This window comes from Filicampus tigris, chromosome 6 (genome assembly GCF_054856515.1).
Source record: "Filicampus tigris isolate MCC_2025a chromosome 6, RoL_Ftig_1.0, whole genome shotgun sequence".
Lineage (NCBI taxonomy): Eukaryota > Metazoa > Chordata > Actinopteri > Syngnathiformes > Syngnathidae > Filicampus > Filicampus tigris.
In genome coordinates, this window is record NC_141222.1 from 27,775,210 (window position 1) to 27,792,251 (window position 17,042).

A 17,042-nucleotide genomic window follows, 5' to 3' on the forward strand; every position below is an offset into this window, starting at 1 on the left:
CCAGATATTTGCTCTGAGGTCCAAAAGGAAATACTTAGAGGAGCAATTACACAAACTTTCTAAGCCACACACGTTCTTTTGGTTCGGCTTGCCTGTTTACAGCTAGTTAAGATTAAATAGATAAATATGTCTACATTTAATGAAAGGATGTGGTGCACCCTCCTCCGTTAGAAAAACATAAAGCGGGGGCATCATTTCATATCGAGTACCAGGATTTTGACACCATGTACGAGACCCGTCAATTTGACGCGGTGCGCTCCGGTGCGCTCTAGCAATGACGTCATCGACTAAAATGATTATTACTCACTGCTCGAGTGTATAATCAAGTTCTTTTGTTTATTAGAATTCTATTGTGTCTTTGAATGTCAATGATGTCATTTGAATAAATGAGAAACGGTTGACGCAGCACTTATTGGCTCTCGCGCCGCGTGCGTGTCAGCTCTTATAAAATATATTAGTTTGGTGCCGAAAATAAAAGGAGACGCGTGTACTTCACTTCGAAGAAGAGGAAGTAAATCCTTGGTGCGGCACACAAAATAACTCCGTCCCGATCGTATCCCAGAACTCTTTTTTTCCATGGGGGAATTATGTCAACAAGCGCCACATAAGATCATTATTTTATTGATTTTGACTGTCTGGCATGCACCACCCACAACGTCATGACTATGACATCCAACAGCCATATTTACAACACACAACAAGGCTCCTCCTCCTCCTCGCCAGAGGGACTTTTTTCGACTCTGACTCGCTGTGTGTCAGCCGAGCAATTCATCCTCAGACTCATCAGTATTTTTGAAGCAGATGTAACGCCTCCTCTACTCTATAAGATTTAGGTTTTTTTTTTTGGATCGATCGTGGTGACCAGCAGCGTTTCTCAATGCAACCATTGGTTGCTATAGAAACCCGGCAGCGCCATCCCAGCGCAACGAAAGTAGAACCGTCAAATTGACGTAGTTAAAGGAATACTGACCCGTAGCTATTTTTATGTTGTTGAATAACATAAAATTGCACCATGGTAATGGAATATATCGTCGCTGTCCTGTGAAAAACACTTATGTCCATTTTTTTTTTTCATTTTTCTTACTTATTTACGTGATTGGGGTTTCGGCGTTACAGACATTATATTAACATGAACATTAAAAATATTTCCAAAATTGGACATATGTGTTTTTCACAGGACAGCGATGATATACAGAATTGGGAAAAGTCAAGAGGCCAGGAGAATCTTATATTACGCAGCGTAATAACACATCAAAGTTTGAAAACAGTCCAAATGACAGCTCTCGTAGTCCGAGTGTTCAAAAGATTGTAAGGAAATAAACCGTGATTTGATGCTGCAATTCATTTTATTTGTGCTGCCCCTTCTGGTGTGCCTGCCTTATCCACCAGGAGGCAGTGTAATAATTACTGTATACGGACCCCAAATAATAATAATAATAATAATGCATCATATTTAATAGTACTTCTACTAATACTCTGAAAAAAAGTTGGGTGGCGGGGAAAGAACAACAATAAATCTAAAAATCTATATTATGATGTATTTATAATGATTCATTTATCTACCAGAAAAGTCCCCGTTCACTTTTATTTTTTCTGGTGGTATGATAACACCCAACATTTATTTTTCGACTTGTATATTTTTGATTATTTTAGTTCCAAAGACTACAAATGCTTTTTTTTCCTCTTACCGCTGTGTGATTTACGATCTGGCTGTGGGCTCAAAAGCGCTGCGGGATGTCTCTCTCTCTCTCTTTCTTTTTTTTTTTTTTTCTTTCTCTTTTGATGATTTATTGCGGTCACTCCAGATCCCTCTGATGAAAGAGACCCGTCCAAATTGAAAGGAAAACAGTGAACAGTGAAGGAAGTTCAGCTTTTCTCTGGTGGTGTCGCAAAGACATGGCAAACGCGTTCACCACACAGGCCATGATGGACTTCGAAGTTGATCCACTGCCTTTTCTTCAGGTGGACGTGACCCCAAAGAAGCACGTGGTGGAGGAGTTGGACGAGTACGACTTCAGCCGCATCTTCGAGGACGTCTCCGTCTCCACGGTGACGGCTGGACCCAACCTCACCGAGTATGAGGTGAGGCGGGCATCCGTCACCATTTCCCGCTTTTTTTTTTTTTTTTTTTTTTTTTTTCCCGCTGGTCATCCCTCACCTGTCATTTGTCGGACAGATTTTCGAATACGAGGACTACGACAACGCCACGGACGACTACCAGGTGAACGAGTACGAGTACGAAGAGGAGGAAGTGGATGAACGATACAGGCCGGCCCAGAGGGAACGAGGATACGGTCTGGACACGCAGGTATCAACCAAAACCTGCCACCGGATTAGCAACACGTGCATACCGTATGAAAAAAAAAAAAAAAACTCCACACCTACGCAGCAAAGAAAGATACTGACGAGTTGTGCAATACGATATGGGTGGGATAAAATATCGCTAATGTGATGCATCTCATCGCTTACTCCTACCGTACTGTATCGATAGATACAATTCTCAGACGACCTTCCTTCTGAACGGACGTACAGCAATACTGAAATAAATAGATTTAAAATGAACCCCAAAAAGCTCATAAATTACAGTAATTGACAAAGACGGAAACAAAGGACATTTCTACTTAAACTATACGTAGTTTTAATTAAATGTCGTTTTTTTTTTTTTAAAAGCGTTTTGGTTTTATTTTATTTTGTTAACACAAATGTTTTTTCCATTTCAGTTTGAGTTATTTCGTCAGTTATCGTTAACTATAATAACCTTGGACACCATATGGGTGATACTTACATGTATCATTTTGTCTTTCGATACTGGATCGATACACAAGTGTCATATATCAGTGGTGGTCGACAAAAATGCCAATATTTTCAAGTCAATTGTTTTATTACAGTTTGGCATTGATACACAAGCATCAAATATACATACCATGATGCATCATTGTTTTCGCTTGCAATAATTTACTATTACACAAGCCTGAAATGTTGATGATCATGCATGAGTAACATTTTGATCCTCTTGTTGTCTTCCAGTATGTTCCAGAGAAAGGAGAGAAAGGAGAGCCGGCACTTTTGGGAGTGGTAAGAAAGCAACTTTTCAAGGAATATGAATGTGTTTGAAATCATCCGCTCATTTGGTCCTAGCCAATTAGGGAACCCAAATAGTTCACTGAAATGGCCACCAAAAAGCAAGTTTGGAATTATTCTCTCATTCCCTACGCTGGAGTCACTAGATAAGCATTTTTATAAAGGAGACTAGAGAGAGAGAGACTAGATCACTCATTAGCAAAATGAAAGATAGTTTTGGAACACTACTTGGATTCTGTTAACTATATTTGTTGTTGCTCTCGTTAAATTACAAGCCACTGGCTCAACATCAGCAGGTCGACCTTCCGTTAGAAATTTTGAAGAAAACAAGTCAATGAATTGCAGGGGATTGCAATAAAGCCTTTGTGAGATCAGCAAGTAATTGTCGTCCGCCCCAACATAGCTTTTTACTGAGACTGTAATTGCCTAAAGATGCCACATGATGGTGGCAGAGGACTACTTTTGATAATGCAAAAAAAACAGCAAATGGGTGAGTTTTTCGGCAAATAAAGGAGAATAGTTCCCCTACACACAATCTGCAAATTTGCGAATATGGCAACCTGGAGTTCCCTGTGCATTGTTTACAAGTCAAGGGAAATAGTTTCTTCAACTATTGTTCAAGTTTTTTTTTTAAGATGTCAAAATTGCAACATCTCATCATCATTAAAGAGGAACTATAGGCTTTTTTTTTTTTTTGCTAGAAGACGTTGTATGTGCCACCACTAATTAAAACACAGTATTCTGATTAATATTGCACTTGTGAAATAAGAATTAAACAGAATAATTCATCAATCTCAGGAGGCCGCCATTTTGGGCAATATTACCCTGTGCTGGTGAACGAAATTATCATCACAACCAGAGCTGGACATTCCGTCTATGTGAGGGACCGGTCCGTCTATCTGTCATTGATGGACGCCCGTTTTGCGGACGCTCAATTTTTCGTAAAATGCCCAGCTCTGCTCTCTCACAACAAGCCCCAGCGAATGTTGCAAACGTCATGTGACCAAACCCGGAAAGCGTGTATACCGTGGCTTGAGGACATGATAGCTTGGACGACATTTGAGCATATTGTCCTTGTCCAGTGAAAAACACTTATCTCCAATTTTGGAAACTTTTTTAACATTGCGCGATGCGCGATCACAACGCGATGTCCGTACTGCGGAAACACCATTCATGTAAAAATAAGAAAATGAAAAAAAAACGGAGATAAGTGTTTTTCACGTGACGGCGACGATATGCAGGTTCAAATCTTATATACTGTTTTTCACTTTAAAAGTGATGACAATTAATAATTTGGGTTCACATTTTAGCGAGATCCATCAAGAGGACGGAAATCATTTGCATTTTAGTGGGCCATGTAAAATGATGTGCGTGCCAGATCTGGCCCCCGGGCCTTGACTTTGACACCTGTACTCGCGACACATTACAACAACACTAAAAAATGGCCATCTCGATATGTAGGACACTTTCTAGTGGATAGGTTCCAAGCACAGCCTAAAATCGATTTTGAAAAACCACATTTGTAACATTTTTTGTGATTTCAGGGCACGCAATTTGTAGGTTCGTACGGGCCTCCGGGACTTCAGGTTGGTGCCGTACAGGATATAAAACGCATCACTCGCTTCACTCAAATGGGTAAAACGATCCACATTATTCGTCGTTTGTGTGTGCAGGGACCGGCGGGCCCTCCCGGAATCACGGGGCTGGTGGGACCTCGAGGAGACCCCGGAGAACTGGTCAGGGTTGTCCTCTATTTGTTGTCAAGCGTGCTCTGAACTGGTCTAATCTATGCGGGTTTCTTAGGGACCCCCAGGACTGCCGGGCATGAACGGAGTAGACGGGATACCGGGACCGCCAGGAAACATCATGGTCTTACCGGTAACGTGGAGAGGAAAAAAAGAAAAATAGCGCTTTGTTCTTTGTGGTTGCTGTCATTGTGCTAATTGGAAAGCACTGATTTAAAGTATCTGGATGAAGCTATGCCGTCGTCCGCATTGCCACTAGGGGGAGTCTTGAGTCTGTTTGTGTGTGTATAGTAGATATATATATATATATATATATATATATATATATATATTTTTGTTTTCGTGTCGTGGTTCACATACAATACAACACAATACAATTGTATTGATACAGCGCATTTCATAACAGCTTAAATGCAGATGAATGATTGTTCTGGATAAGGTTATGCGTCCGTCCGCATAGTCTCAAGGGGGGATGTTGAGTGAGTGAATGAGTGTAGTAGAAATGTTGTTTTTTTCTAATTGAGTTTCAAAATCATCTGTATAGTGACTGGGCTGAAATCGTGACTCTGTTCGTGTGTGTGGAATTTTTAATAATTCAAAATGAGGTGATTCGGGCAGCATCTTAAAGTGGAAGTCAAGCCAAACATATTTTTTTCAAGAATATGTTGCCAGCAGTCCCACAAGGCATTCTGATAAATATTGCGTTTGCGGAATAAGTGTTAATCCACTCGTTTTTAGCCATCTCTGGGGGCGGCCATTTTGTCTTCTGTCGACTGAATATGACATAGCAACTGCTCACGAAGCTCAATCACGGCTCAGATTCAGAAAACAGCTCAGCCGTGATTGGTCGTTGTGAGCAGGTGTGATGTCATTTTCAGTCGATAGAAGACAAAACGGCCGCCCCCAGAGATGGCTAAAAACGAGTGGATTAACACTTATTCCACAAACGCAATATTTATCAGAATGCCTTGTTTCAACTAGAGGGCTTGCATAGTTTTGAAAAAAAAATGTTTGCGTTGACTTCCCCTTTAAGTCTGTTTTTGTAGTGGATTTTTTTTTCATTACGTTAATAAACTAACCTTTGTGATTGTCGTTTGTTTGTAAAGCTATGCGGCCGTCCACATAGTCACAATGGTGGAGTCTTGTGTGTTCACGTGTGCAATGGAAATGGTTTCTTTTTGGTGGTTTCAAAACAAAAAGTACCCAGATAACTGCTGGAATAAAAACGAAGCGTCCGTTCGCATAGCCACTAGGACAGAATCTTGAGTCTCTGTTTGTGGATGCAGTTCCGGGCGGGCGGTGGTGAAAAATCGGCCACCTTTTCTGCGCAGGAGGCTCAAGCTCAGGCCATCTTACAGCAGACCAAGGTAAACGAACACCTCGCCCCTAATCAATTGAACCGGATTGACGGCTGATACCTCCTTCAGTCGCATCTTACTTCTTTTTGTAGCTGTCAATGAAGGGTCCTCCTGGTCCACTTGGCCTCAGGGGACGACCTGGTCCACTTGTGAGTTTTTACTCACACACACGCACGTCCGCACACACACACACACATGCTATGCTAAACCATTTTTTCTCTTGTTTTTTGTCTTCCAGGGCATACCAGGTCCATCTGGCCTGAAGGGAAGCAATGGAGAACTGGGACCGCCTGTAAGTAAAAGCTGGTTGTCAAGGTAACGCACGCTTCCTTTCATGCTAACAACCCGGCACCGCCCTCAGGGTTCACCCGGAGCCCCCGGAATCCCAGGCCAGAATGGACGCCCCGGGAAAAGGGTGAGGCTTTTTTACGTTCACGTTTATACGTGCGACGCATGGATGCTAACGTTCGTTTGGGTGTTTGTCAGGGACGGGCCGGGGCGGACGGCGGGCGAGGCGACATCGGAGAGACGGGTGTAAAGGTGAGTAGCGAACACGACCGGTCGGCGCGTTCCAAATGTCATCGTAAAACTGTTTGTCCTCGCAGGGGGACAGAGGCTTCGATGGCCTGCCTGGTCTACCCGGAGACATGGGACATAAAGTAAGTATGACTGATACAGTAACTCCCATTCGAGGCAGATCAAAAAAAAAATCAGACACCAAATTGTCTAGCTTAATTCATTCACTGCCAGACATTTTCAGACCCTCTTTAACCCTAACTTTTGAAAAAAACTATAAGTAAGGTCCCGGGATTGAATGGCTGGACTGTGAAAAGACGAATAAATGTGCCATTGGCAGTGAATGAGTTAACAGGACAAACCAAAAAGTCTCATGGTCCAAGTTGAACAGGTAGTCGAGCGTTTTTTGTTTTTTTTTAAGCAGCCTTCTAGGGCAAATTCCAGGTTTTGAAAGGTTGAAAAACAATCAGCCACAGACACCAGTTTCACTAATCAACAGGCAATTGGGTGGACATGTCTATCTTGAGAGGATGCACAAAAAAGTCTCAAGGACCCATGCCTGATATTGAACAGGAGGTCAGCCATTTTGGTCTGAAGCCGCCATTTCTGCTGGATTCTCACTTTGACAAATTACTACAAGGGAATTCCCTCAATTGAGTCCACCCCCTTGGAAGTTTGAAAAAAATCAGCCTCTGACTCCAGTTTCACCGTCTATCATAATAAGACGCACAAAATAGTCTCAAAGACCCATGCCCCAACTTGAACAGGAAGTCTGCCAGTTTTGTTCACAGCCGCTCTTTTGGGCTCCTGGAGAATTCTCTCCCAAACAAGTGACATGCATGACCTGGATGTTTGTTTTCCTCGACATACAGTAGCTCTCTGGATAAAGCTACTTGGCCATCCGCAGTCGGTTCAATCCACAAAATAATATTAACGTCATGCTGCTAACGTGAGGCCTAGAGAGTTGCTCACCAAAACGGCAGCACTCACCAAAGCACATGAAGAGTTCCCCAGACGAATTCAAGTCTTAATGTAAACACGTTTGAAAAGCTTGATGGAACTAGCCGCCATGTTGTTTGTTCCCTCAGGGTGACAGGGGAAAACCGGGGCCCCCAGGTGCTGCCGGAGAGCCCGGAGAAAAGGTAGAATTTGTGGTATTGATGTGAGTAATTCTGTATCTCTCGTGGTGGTTGTTGTTGAAACTGTTGTTGTTGTCATGTGCAGGGCTCCGAGGGTCCGCCTGGACCGAGAGGACAACCGGGCGACGCTGTGAGTGCTCACATGCGCTGAAAGGCTTTCGCACCACTTGCGCAATAGAGTTCAGGGTCTTTTCCATTGGAAAAGCCTTACTTTCATACACCAAATATATATACACCAAATTCTGATTCCATTTGCGTTTGTGGAATGTGAAGTTATGCAGCAAAATGCACTCGTTTTTAGCCATCTCTTGGGGCGGCCATTTTGTCTATCGTCGACTGAAAATGACATCACAACTGCTCACAACGACCAATCACAGCTCAGATTCAGAAAACAGGTCAGCCATGATTTTCCTTTAAATGGGAAGACAACACAAACATTTTTTTTCAAGACTATGTTCTATGCAAGCCCACTAGTTGAAACAAGGCATTCTGATAAATATTGCGTTTGTGGAATTGCTTGTGGAATAAGAGTTAATCCACTTGTTTTTAGCCATCTCCGGGGGCGGCCATTTTGTCACTTCTGTCGACTGAAAATGACATCGCAACTGCTCGTGGCTCAGGTAACGACCAATCATGGCTCGCCTCTTTTCTAAAGCTGAGCCGTGATTGGTCGTTACCTGAGCCCTGGGTAGTTGTGATGTCATTTTCAGTCGACAGAAGTGACAAAATGGCCGCACCCAGAGATGGCTAAAAACCAGTGGATTAACACTTATTCCACAAATGCAATATTTATCAGAATGCCTTGTTTCAACTAGTGGGCTTGCATAGAACACATTCTTGAAAAAAAACACATGTTTGGCTTGACAGGAGTTGAATCGGTTCTTTTTCCCACATAAGCATCTGTATTTCTGCCCAAGTACTCGGTGTGTGTACGTTTGCTACCTCAAAAAAAAGTGATGGAGTTCTTTACTTTTATAAGTCTTGACAAGTGTACAAATGGCTTGTGTTGCAGGGGTCAAGAGGTATGAATGGCCCTCGAGGTCGTCCAGGACCCCCAGGACAGTCTGTGAGTGTGAACTCTTCCACACACACACACACACACACACGCATACTTTTAAATACCTGCCTCTCTTTTCTTCTCGCAGGGCATTCGGGGAATCGATGGTGTTCAAGGTTCAAAGGGCAACATTGTGAGTATTTGACCTCCTTTTTGTAGCCTGATCTGGAGCCATGATTCCATGGTTTGTGTGTGCGTGTGTGTGTTTGTGTACTTAAGGGGTCCCCGGGAGACATTGGCGCACCAGGACAACAAGGCAACCCTGGTATTCAGGTATTAGCAAACAAAACAAAAAAAATCACCTTGCAGAATCACCTTCAATAGTCAGATTGTTAAAAAATCGAATCCTCCATGTTTCCCTCAGGGCTTTCCTGGTCCTCAGGGATTAGTCGGCCTGCCGGGAGAGAAGGTAAAAGCGAGCAAAAGCACTTTTGTGCTTTGGGGGAATTTCAACTTTTCTTCTTTTTTTTTGTCTGGCAGGGGCCGCAAGGGAAGAAAGGGATGCAGGGTTTACCTGGAAATGACGGCCCTCCCGTAAGATCATGTTTGAAAAAAAAAAAAAAAAGTCACCTTTCTATCAAGTCATGGCATGTAAAGACACAGCAGTATTGTAACGTATTACTGACTGCCTGAGCCATTATTTTTGGTATGGACAAATTTGCTTCAAGAGGAAGTCAACCCAGACATATTCTTTCCAAGAATATGTTCTATGCAAGCCCACTACTCGAAACAAGGCATTCTGATAAATATTGCGTTTGTGGAATAAGAGTGAATCCACTCGTTTTTAGTCAACTGAAAATGACATCACAATTGCTCAAGGCTCAGGTAACGACTAATCACGGCTCGCCTGTTTTCTGAAGCCGAGCCGCGATTGGTCGTTGCCTGAGCCCCGAGTAGTTGTGACGTCATTTACAGTCGACAGAAGTGACAAAATGGCCGCCCCCTGCGGTGGCTAAAAACGGAAGGATTTTGCTGCTTAACTCATATTCCACAAACGTAATATCAATGTTTCAACTAGTGGGCCTGGTGGGAAAATATTCTTGAAAAATACGATTGGGTTGATTTCCCTTTAAGTACTGCTTGGTGGAAGTAGTAACTTTCTCCGACTGCGACAAGCACTAACTAAAACGTTAGCATGTTACATTAGCGATATCAGCGCGTTTTCTCGCCAACAGGGTCATCCTGGACGGGAAGGTACTCCCGGTGAAAAAGGTTTGCCGGTGAGATGAGTGCATTTATTTACATTGTCATCATCCCGGCTCGTAAAATGTGATGCTAAAATGTGTCACTTTTGGTTACAGGGTCCCGTGGGAGTGCAGGGGCCTGTCGGATATCCCGGACAACGAGGAGTCAAGGTTGGAGTTATTGCATCTATGCAGTTCTAGTGGGAAAACAAAATGGCAGACTTCCTGTGTGTTTTAGGGCATGGCTTCTTGGGAATTTATGTGGGTCTACTTATGAGAGACTTTGAGGTTGCTAAAGGAAACTGACAGAGCAGGGGCAGACTTTTTCAGGACAATCCAGGCCACGTTACTTTTTTTTCCAGTAAATGACCAAATTTAGCCACAAATGGTCGCTTCGCGCTACAATTGAAGACTTCCTGTGTGTTTTCAGGCATGGCTTCTTGAGGCATTTTTGTGGGTCTACTCATGATAGAGACGTCTACCAAATTTGAGGTTGCTAAAGGAAACTAGCTTCGGGGGATGAATTTTTCAAGGACAAGTCAAATTTGTTTTTGAAAGCAATGGTTAGCATGATGTCCGCTATGAGCTAAAATGGCAAGCTTCCTGTGTGTTTTGGACATGGACTCTACAAACTTTTTTTGTGGGTCTACTAAAACATTTCTGTACCAATTTCTTTGTCACTAAATGAAACTGGCATTGGCGATTTGAATTTTCAAATTTTAGGTCGTTAAAGAAAAACTCTCGGAAGGTAATGGCCAAAATGAGCCTAAAATGAGCCCAGTACAGCAGCTTCAAATCCAAATGTTCAACTTCTTCCATCTTTTCTTGTGTGTTGGCCAGGGAGCAGATGGCGTCCGAGGACTGAAGGGCAGCAAAGGAGAAAAGGTGCCCTCCATCCACAGCACCTTTATTCTTTCCCCAAATGTCATCTTCCTCGCTAACCTCCTTGGGCTCCGACTTCAGGGCGAGGACGGCTTCCCCGGAGCCAAGGGCGAGATGGGCGGCAAAGGCGACGACGGCGACAACGGCGCTACGGGAGCACGCGGGGAAGATGGACCAGAGGGACCCAAAGGGCAAGTGGGGCCCTTGGGAGAAACGGGACCCTCGGGGATCCCTGGAGAGAAGGTAAGGAGTACAATACTAAGAAAGTATGGCTGGGCAATGAACCAATTTGACTCCAGATTTTTATGCAAACTCCAAAAAATCTGAAATTCACCTATGTGCATTGTTTTTCTCTTTCTGAAATTCCACAAAAAGACAGTCTTATGTAACAGAAAAATACTAAAGTAGTACGGTGTTCACAAATTTACAAACTGTACTTGGGGATTTTTATGGGAACCTCCATCATTTACTGAATAAGTCAACTATTCACTGATTTTACGCTCTTTGTGCAACACTAGAAAACTTGGCCTACTATCCTATTAGACAAAAGTAATCCTACTTTCCTAATATTCAACAGGGCTTTGGCGCCATCTTCTGACTTCTTGATGCCAAGGAAGTGTTTTTAAGTGATACATTTCAACTGAAAGACACATTTTATATGCCGGGGAGGAGCCAATTTTAGCCTGGGTTGATAGCGGAAGAATTTACTAGAGAGTCTCCAGAATTTTGTGACGAAAATCTGAGATTTTATTTTAAGGCCATATTGCCCAGCCCTATTGGATAACTTGATGCTGTTTTTCAGGGAAAACTAGGAGTACCCGGTTTGCCAGGATATCCAGGTCGCCTTGGACCAAAGGTCATTTCATTAATAATCCACATACATATAGTAAATAATTGAAATACATTACTTGCTTAATTCTCTGTCTTGTCACAGGGCTCTGATGGCTTTCCTGGAGTACTCGGAGCTCCTGGAGAGAAAGGCAAAAAAGTGAGTGTAAAAAAAACAAACAAAAAAAAAAAAAAACAGGCTTTTGGCCCATCTCAGTGTGTTTACTAGATCCAAAAACATCCTGTTCAATGCATGCAGGGTCCTCCAGGACAATCAGGAAGTGCAGGACAGAGAGGGCCAAACGTAAGTGCACCACTCATTGGACACTTTATTAGGTACACCTGGACACTCCGTTAATAAGAGTTTGGTTTTGTTTTAGCAAGAAAAACATGTTCACAGATGACAAAAATGTATGCGTCTCCTCTGATTGTTTACAATTAAAAAAAAGGATACTAATTGATAGTAATATATGAATATTTAAATTTAAAAAAAAACAATAAAACACATACCGGGGGAAAAGATCTGAATAGACAGCGCAATGTATCCTTCCTGGAATCTCTTCAGGTTGTTTAGGTCCTTCTTTCCATTCATATTCAGTTCATTCAATATTAGATTCTGATGGCATGATAACCATGAGCAAAAATATCTCATTATTAAAAATACAGCCCCAAAATGTCCTTTTTAAAAATATTTGGGTAAGTAAAAGCTGCATTTATTTTCCCATTAAACGCAATGGAGAATGTTTTGTACATTAAGAAACGTGTACCTTGTTAAGTTTAAATACATCAATAAATGTTGACATAATTCTTCTGTTTTAACTCTTCTTAAGTCATATTGTCTACTCATGTCCTTGGGGCTAACTTTTTTTTAGGACAATGCACATTATTCGACATAGCAAAAAGGCATCCGCGTAATCAGCGAGGTTGCTCTCTCTCGTTTTCCTCCCTGCCCCCCTCCTCTCGCCTTTGTGTGTAACTGCTCACCCCTCACCTCTTTGCTCACCAAGGAGAGATGGAAAAAAGGCCTCCAATTACCTTCAAGAGGCGGTTCATTCACTATACTTTACAAGCAGAAAATAAAAAGTGAAGGAGGTCACGGACAGCATAAACGGTTATTGAAACCTTGAATTTTTAATATATAAACACATCATTTTTGGTTATTTACATTTCATTTACATTTTCGGATGTAATTTTCTGTGTGGTGTGCAACATGAATTGAGTGTAAAATTCATTTGAATGTGTTTACCAAACAAGTAAACAATTTAAATTTATGAATACAAATAAAATATTGATGAAAAAAATCTTATAAATTACAGTAATAATATTCCATTCATTAATGGAAAAAAATACCAAATCAAAGAAAAGTCATAATCCCTGACATGTACCTTCAGGGTACACGGGGAGGCAGAGGGCCCAGAGGACCCACGGGGAAACCTGGAGAAAAGGTCAGCTGACTCACTTTACTTGGGAGGTCACTTAAGGTCACTCGGTTCCACACTTTACCAGTCGCATTTCTCCTTTTTCATTGTTTTTGTCAGGGAGCCTCCGGGCACGACGGCCCCCCGGGATCAACCGGTGAAAGGGTGAGGGACGACATAAATAAATGAAGTGATAAAACAGCCTGCATGCTATTCACTCATCGAGTGATTTGTATTTTTGAAGGGACCACAAGGACCTCAAGGAAGGGGTGGAGAGCCTGGACCCAAAGGAGCATCTGTGAGTTCCCCCCCTGATGCTGACCTTTTTATTTGTAAAAAAAAACAATCTGTATTTCAATATCCTTACATGCACAGCTCTACTTGAATGTGATTTTTCCAGTTTTGTTTTGTTCTTTCTGCAACTTTACGCACTTACGTAGGGTCCGGGCGGGAAAGACGGCCTTCCGGGACACCCGGGTCAACGAGGTGAACCGGTAAGACTCTTCCTTTTAGTGAACTCTGGAGGCAGCATGGATACTCTTTGCCTGACAATTTTTTTTTTTTTTTTTAACTGTAGGGATTCCAAGGGAAGACGGGACCCCCGGGACCCTCTGGTGTGGTGGGCCCACAGGTGGGTCCACAACATGACCCGCTCAAAACTCACCCAGTAGCAACCCCGGAAAGTTAAAAGAAAAATTAGCCTAAAGCTAAACTTTAGCGATAGAACGATATGTTTTTTTCAGGGCCGATACGATACCGATTATTAGTAGTCAAGGCGACCGATAACCGATATTTGGAGCCGATATTAATTTTCCGTAAAAAAGAAAATATCAAAATCTTAAAAAAAAAAAAATCTTAACTTTGTTGAAACGTCTATAAGCATATGTTTATTTTAACAATTTTTCAGATTTGCATGTTGTAGATTTTTTGGGGTCATTATTATTACTATAAATGTTTGACAATATACATCTTTGTTACCAAATTCAAACAAAAATTTCACGGAGCAACCCGGGTCGTCAGCGTCCATTACATTTAGGGCCTAGCGTCAAATCTCGATCATTACAGCTTCGCTGCGAGCCTGGAGCCGTGACGTTTCCGCTTTTTTTGAGCCAGTCCTCCTTGTGTGCGCGTTCCAGGGCAAATCAGGCGAGCCTGGCCCCACGGGGGACCGAGGCCACCCGGGTTCACCGGGTGTACCCGGAGAACACGGTTTACCTGGCTCAGCCGGGAAGGAAGGTGGAAAGGTGGGTCAGGAAATCCACTCGCACCTGTCACGATCAGCAACACGGAGTCATCTTGCGTTGGTTTGGTTTGTCCTCAGGGTGATCCTGGATTACCCGGAACTATGGGGAAGAACGGGCCCCCAGGACTGAAGGGCTTCAGGGGGAGCAGAGGTGCTCCTGGCGTTATGGTAACACAAATAAGTCACGTTTAGTGAGTAGTCGACATTTATTTCAACAAAAGTGACCGTAGGTTTCATGTTCTTAGGGGCCTCCTGGTCTGAAAGGAAGTGCAGGACCCTCTGGAGCGCCAGGTGCCATTGTGAGTTAGCTTGAAATCGGGCGTGAGCAAAACATGGCCCACCATGTATTTAGTTTTCCCCCTAAATTGAGATGAACAAATGGATTAATTTCTCTCATTAATTGGTTTATTGCTTTGTTATGAATGATGAATCATATTTGAAAAATTACAAATGTACATTTTTAAATGTGTTTTCATGTAATAGGTTGATTTATTGTCATTAATAAAATAAAACTGTAAAATAAAGGAAATTGGACATATATAGTTAAACATTTTTTTTTTTAAATGATTGCTTAAGTAGTTTATTATAAATTTTGAGCACAAGCGTTATTGAAAATAAGTGGATGTGTATTGAACAATATTAAAAAAGCATTTTAAATTGTAATTCAATTAATTATCAATAGCAATTTTAAAATGAGTTTATTATCAAATAAATCTCATTGATCGGGCTGATTGATTTATTGTATTTTTAAAATGCACAATTTTACACATCCATTTAACTATTTTGTATTTGTTCTTAAATAATTAGTTCATTGAATTGTACAATAAAAATGTAAAATAAACAATTACACATACACATTTAACAAATTATTCATGGATTTATTACAGCTATATATAAAATGCGTGAACAAACTAATTAGCTCTAATTAAATATGAATGTAAATAATTATAATGAGGATTTTTTTTTAAATAAACTATTCTATGCACATAAAGTATTTTTATGTTTTGTTTTACATCATCTACAAATGATCTGGCTCATTTGTCCATTTTTACAATTCAAATCGGCGGCACGGTGGTCGACTGGTTAGCACGTCCGCCTCACAGTTCAGAGGTCGTGGGTTCGATCCCGGCTCCGGCCTCCCTGTGTGGAGTTTGCATGTTCTCCCCGTGCCTGCGTGGGTTTTCTCCGGGCACTCCGGTTTCCTCCCACATTCCAAAAACATGCATGGTAAGTTGATTGGACTGTCTAAATTGCCCCTAGGTGTGATTGTGAGTGCGGTTGTTTGTCTCTGTGTGCCCTGCGATTGGCTGGCAACCAGTTCAGGGTGTCCCCCGCCTACTGCCCAAAGACAGCTGGGATAGGCTCCAGCACGCCCCGCGACCCTTGTGAGGAGAAGCGGTACAGATAATGGATGGATGGATTTACAAATCAAATCAATTTTTTTAACAATGCAATTCAACCTTAAGATCAATTAAAGTAAATAAAGTCGATGTTTCTGTTCGTGTAGGGGCCGTCCGCAGAGAGAGGTCCCCCCGGGTCGGCCGGAGCCATCGGACAGCCAGGACGGGCCGGAGCCATTGGAGGACCAGGACCAATGGGAGAAAAGGGCGAGCCCGTAAGATATATCATTTGCAATACCTTGAAAAACACCATTACTGTCGTGCTTACTTGGGCCCAACTGATATAGATTTTATTTTTTTTAGGACGATGCCGATTCCGATATTTGGCAGGATAAAATTCCGATACCCGATTAATTGTCCGATTCATTTAAAAAATATATAATGAATAAAAGTACTTATTTTGGGGTCCCTCAGCACTTACAATATTAAAGTTAGGAATTTCAGGTTGAAATTTGGATTGTTTTACCATACTTTGTCCTTTAGCTTTTGTTTGTCTTTACAACAGTGAGAAAAATAGGCCAGATTAAAAAAAAAAAAATAGTTTGAATGTCATTATCTTTGCTTATGCTGTAATGTGTTAAAGCATAAAAAGAAAATCTCCAAATGTTGGCAAAAATGTACAAATTTTTGTCGATTTGAAAAGGGCAGATATCAGCGGATAAAATTGACCAGCCGATTAATTGGTCGGGTCCTTGTGCTTGCTCTGTCTGTGTGTGTGTTTGTCCTAGGGTGAGAAAGGTCCAATTGGACCAGCAGGTCAGGATGGAGACCAGGGACCAGGGGGCATGCTCGGAGCTACAGGCCCTCCAGGACCCGCAGGAGACGATGGAGACAAGGTAATCAAAGCCAGGACTGGGGTGTGAAGCTTAACACCTGACTCCGCACTCCCACCCTGTTGCGTTGAAACAAATGGTTGCTATCGTAAAACTATTTTGTAGACAGAAAAGCATAGGTGAATAAATTCTGACTGTAAAGTAATCTCGTAGAATCTCTGGGACTATTGCCAGGTGACAGTAGTACCTTTGTTATGGTTCTGATACTACTTCCAAAAGCGTAAAAATTGCCAGGTCTTTTTTTATAGACTGTTGGAACCCAATCCTCTATTACACAGAATTATTCCACGAGATCTGCAAGAGAAAATCCAGCCTATTTGCACTATGTATGCGTTTTTGCACAGAAACACGACATCCC

The 17,042-nt window shown here is 42.1% G+C and overlaps 1 protein-coding gene across 2 annotated transcripts in view; it reads left to right on the top strand.

Moving 5' to 3' along the window:
* Positions 1–17,042, top strand: part of LOC147146576 (uncharacterized) — a 43,499-nt gene that overhangs the window by 18,393 nt on the left and 8,064 nt on the right. For both annotated transcript variants that reach the window (XM_086032710.1, XM_086032711.1), the window contains exons 8-43: positions 1,963–2,082; positions 2,177–2,308; positions 3,028–3,075; positions 4,626–4,667; positions 4,755–4,817; positions 4,885–4,959; positions 6,113–6,193; positions 6,277–6,333; positions 6,423–6,476; positions 6,546–6,599; positions 6,671–6,724; positions 6,790–6,843; positions 7,789–7,842; positions 7,925–7,969; positions 8,852–8,905; positions 8,985–9,029; positions 9,116–9,169; positions 9,261–9,305; positions 9,377–9,430; positions 10,072–10,116; positions 10,198–10,251; positions 10,921–10,965; positions 11,044–11,205; positions 11,765–11,818; positions 11,897–11,950; positions 12,050–12,094; positions 13,182–13,235; positions 13,329–13,373; positions 13,453–13,506; positions 13,649–13,702; positions 13,786–13,839; positions 14,345–14,452; positions 14,530–14,619; positions 14,697–14,750; positions 15,959–16,066; positions 16,580–16,687. In XM_086032710.1, coding sequence (XP_085888836.1) covers positions 1,963–2,082; positions 2,177–2,308; positions 3,028–3,075; positions 4,626–4,667; positions 4,755–4,817; positions 4,885–4,959; positions 6,113–6,193; positions 6,277–6,333; positions 6,423–6,476; positions 6,546–6,599; positions 6,671–6,724; positions 6,790–6,843; positions 7,789–7,842; positions 7,925–7,969; positions 8,852–8,905; positions 8,985–9,029; positions 9,116–9,169; positions 9,261–9,305; positions 9,377–9,430; positions 10,072–10,116; positions 10,198–10,251; positions 10,921–10,965; positions 11,044–11,205; positions 11,765–11,818; positions 11,897–11,950; positions 12,050–12,094; positions 13,182–13,235; positions 13,329–13,373; positions 13,453–13,506; positions 13,649–13,702; positions 13,786–13,839; positions 14,345–14,452; positions 14,530–14,619; positions 14,697–14,750; positions 15,959–16,066; positions 16,580–16,687 — 2,373 coding nt within the window. The remainder of the gene's footprint in view (positions 1–1,962; positions 2,083–2,176; positions 2,309–3,027; positions 3,076–4,625; positions 4,668–4,754; positions 4,818–4,884; positions 4,960–6,112; positions 6,194–6,276; positions 6,334–6,422; positions 6,477–6,545; positions 6,600–6,670; positions 6,725–6,789; positions 6,844–7,788; positions 7,843–7,924; positions 7,970–8,851; positions 8,906–8,984; positions 9,030–9,115; positions 9,170–9,260; positions 9,306–9,376; positions 9,431–10,071; positions 10,117–10,197; positions 10,252–10,920; positions 10,966–11,043; positions 11,206–11,764; positions 11,819–11,896; positions 11,951–12,049; positions 12,095–13,181; positions 13,236–13,328; positions 13,374–13,452; positions 13,507–13,648; positions 13,703–13,785; positions 13,840–14,344; positions 14,453–14,529; positions 14,620–14,696; positions 14,751–15,958; positions 16,067–16,579; positions 16,688–17,042) is intronic.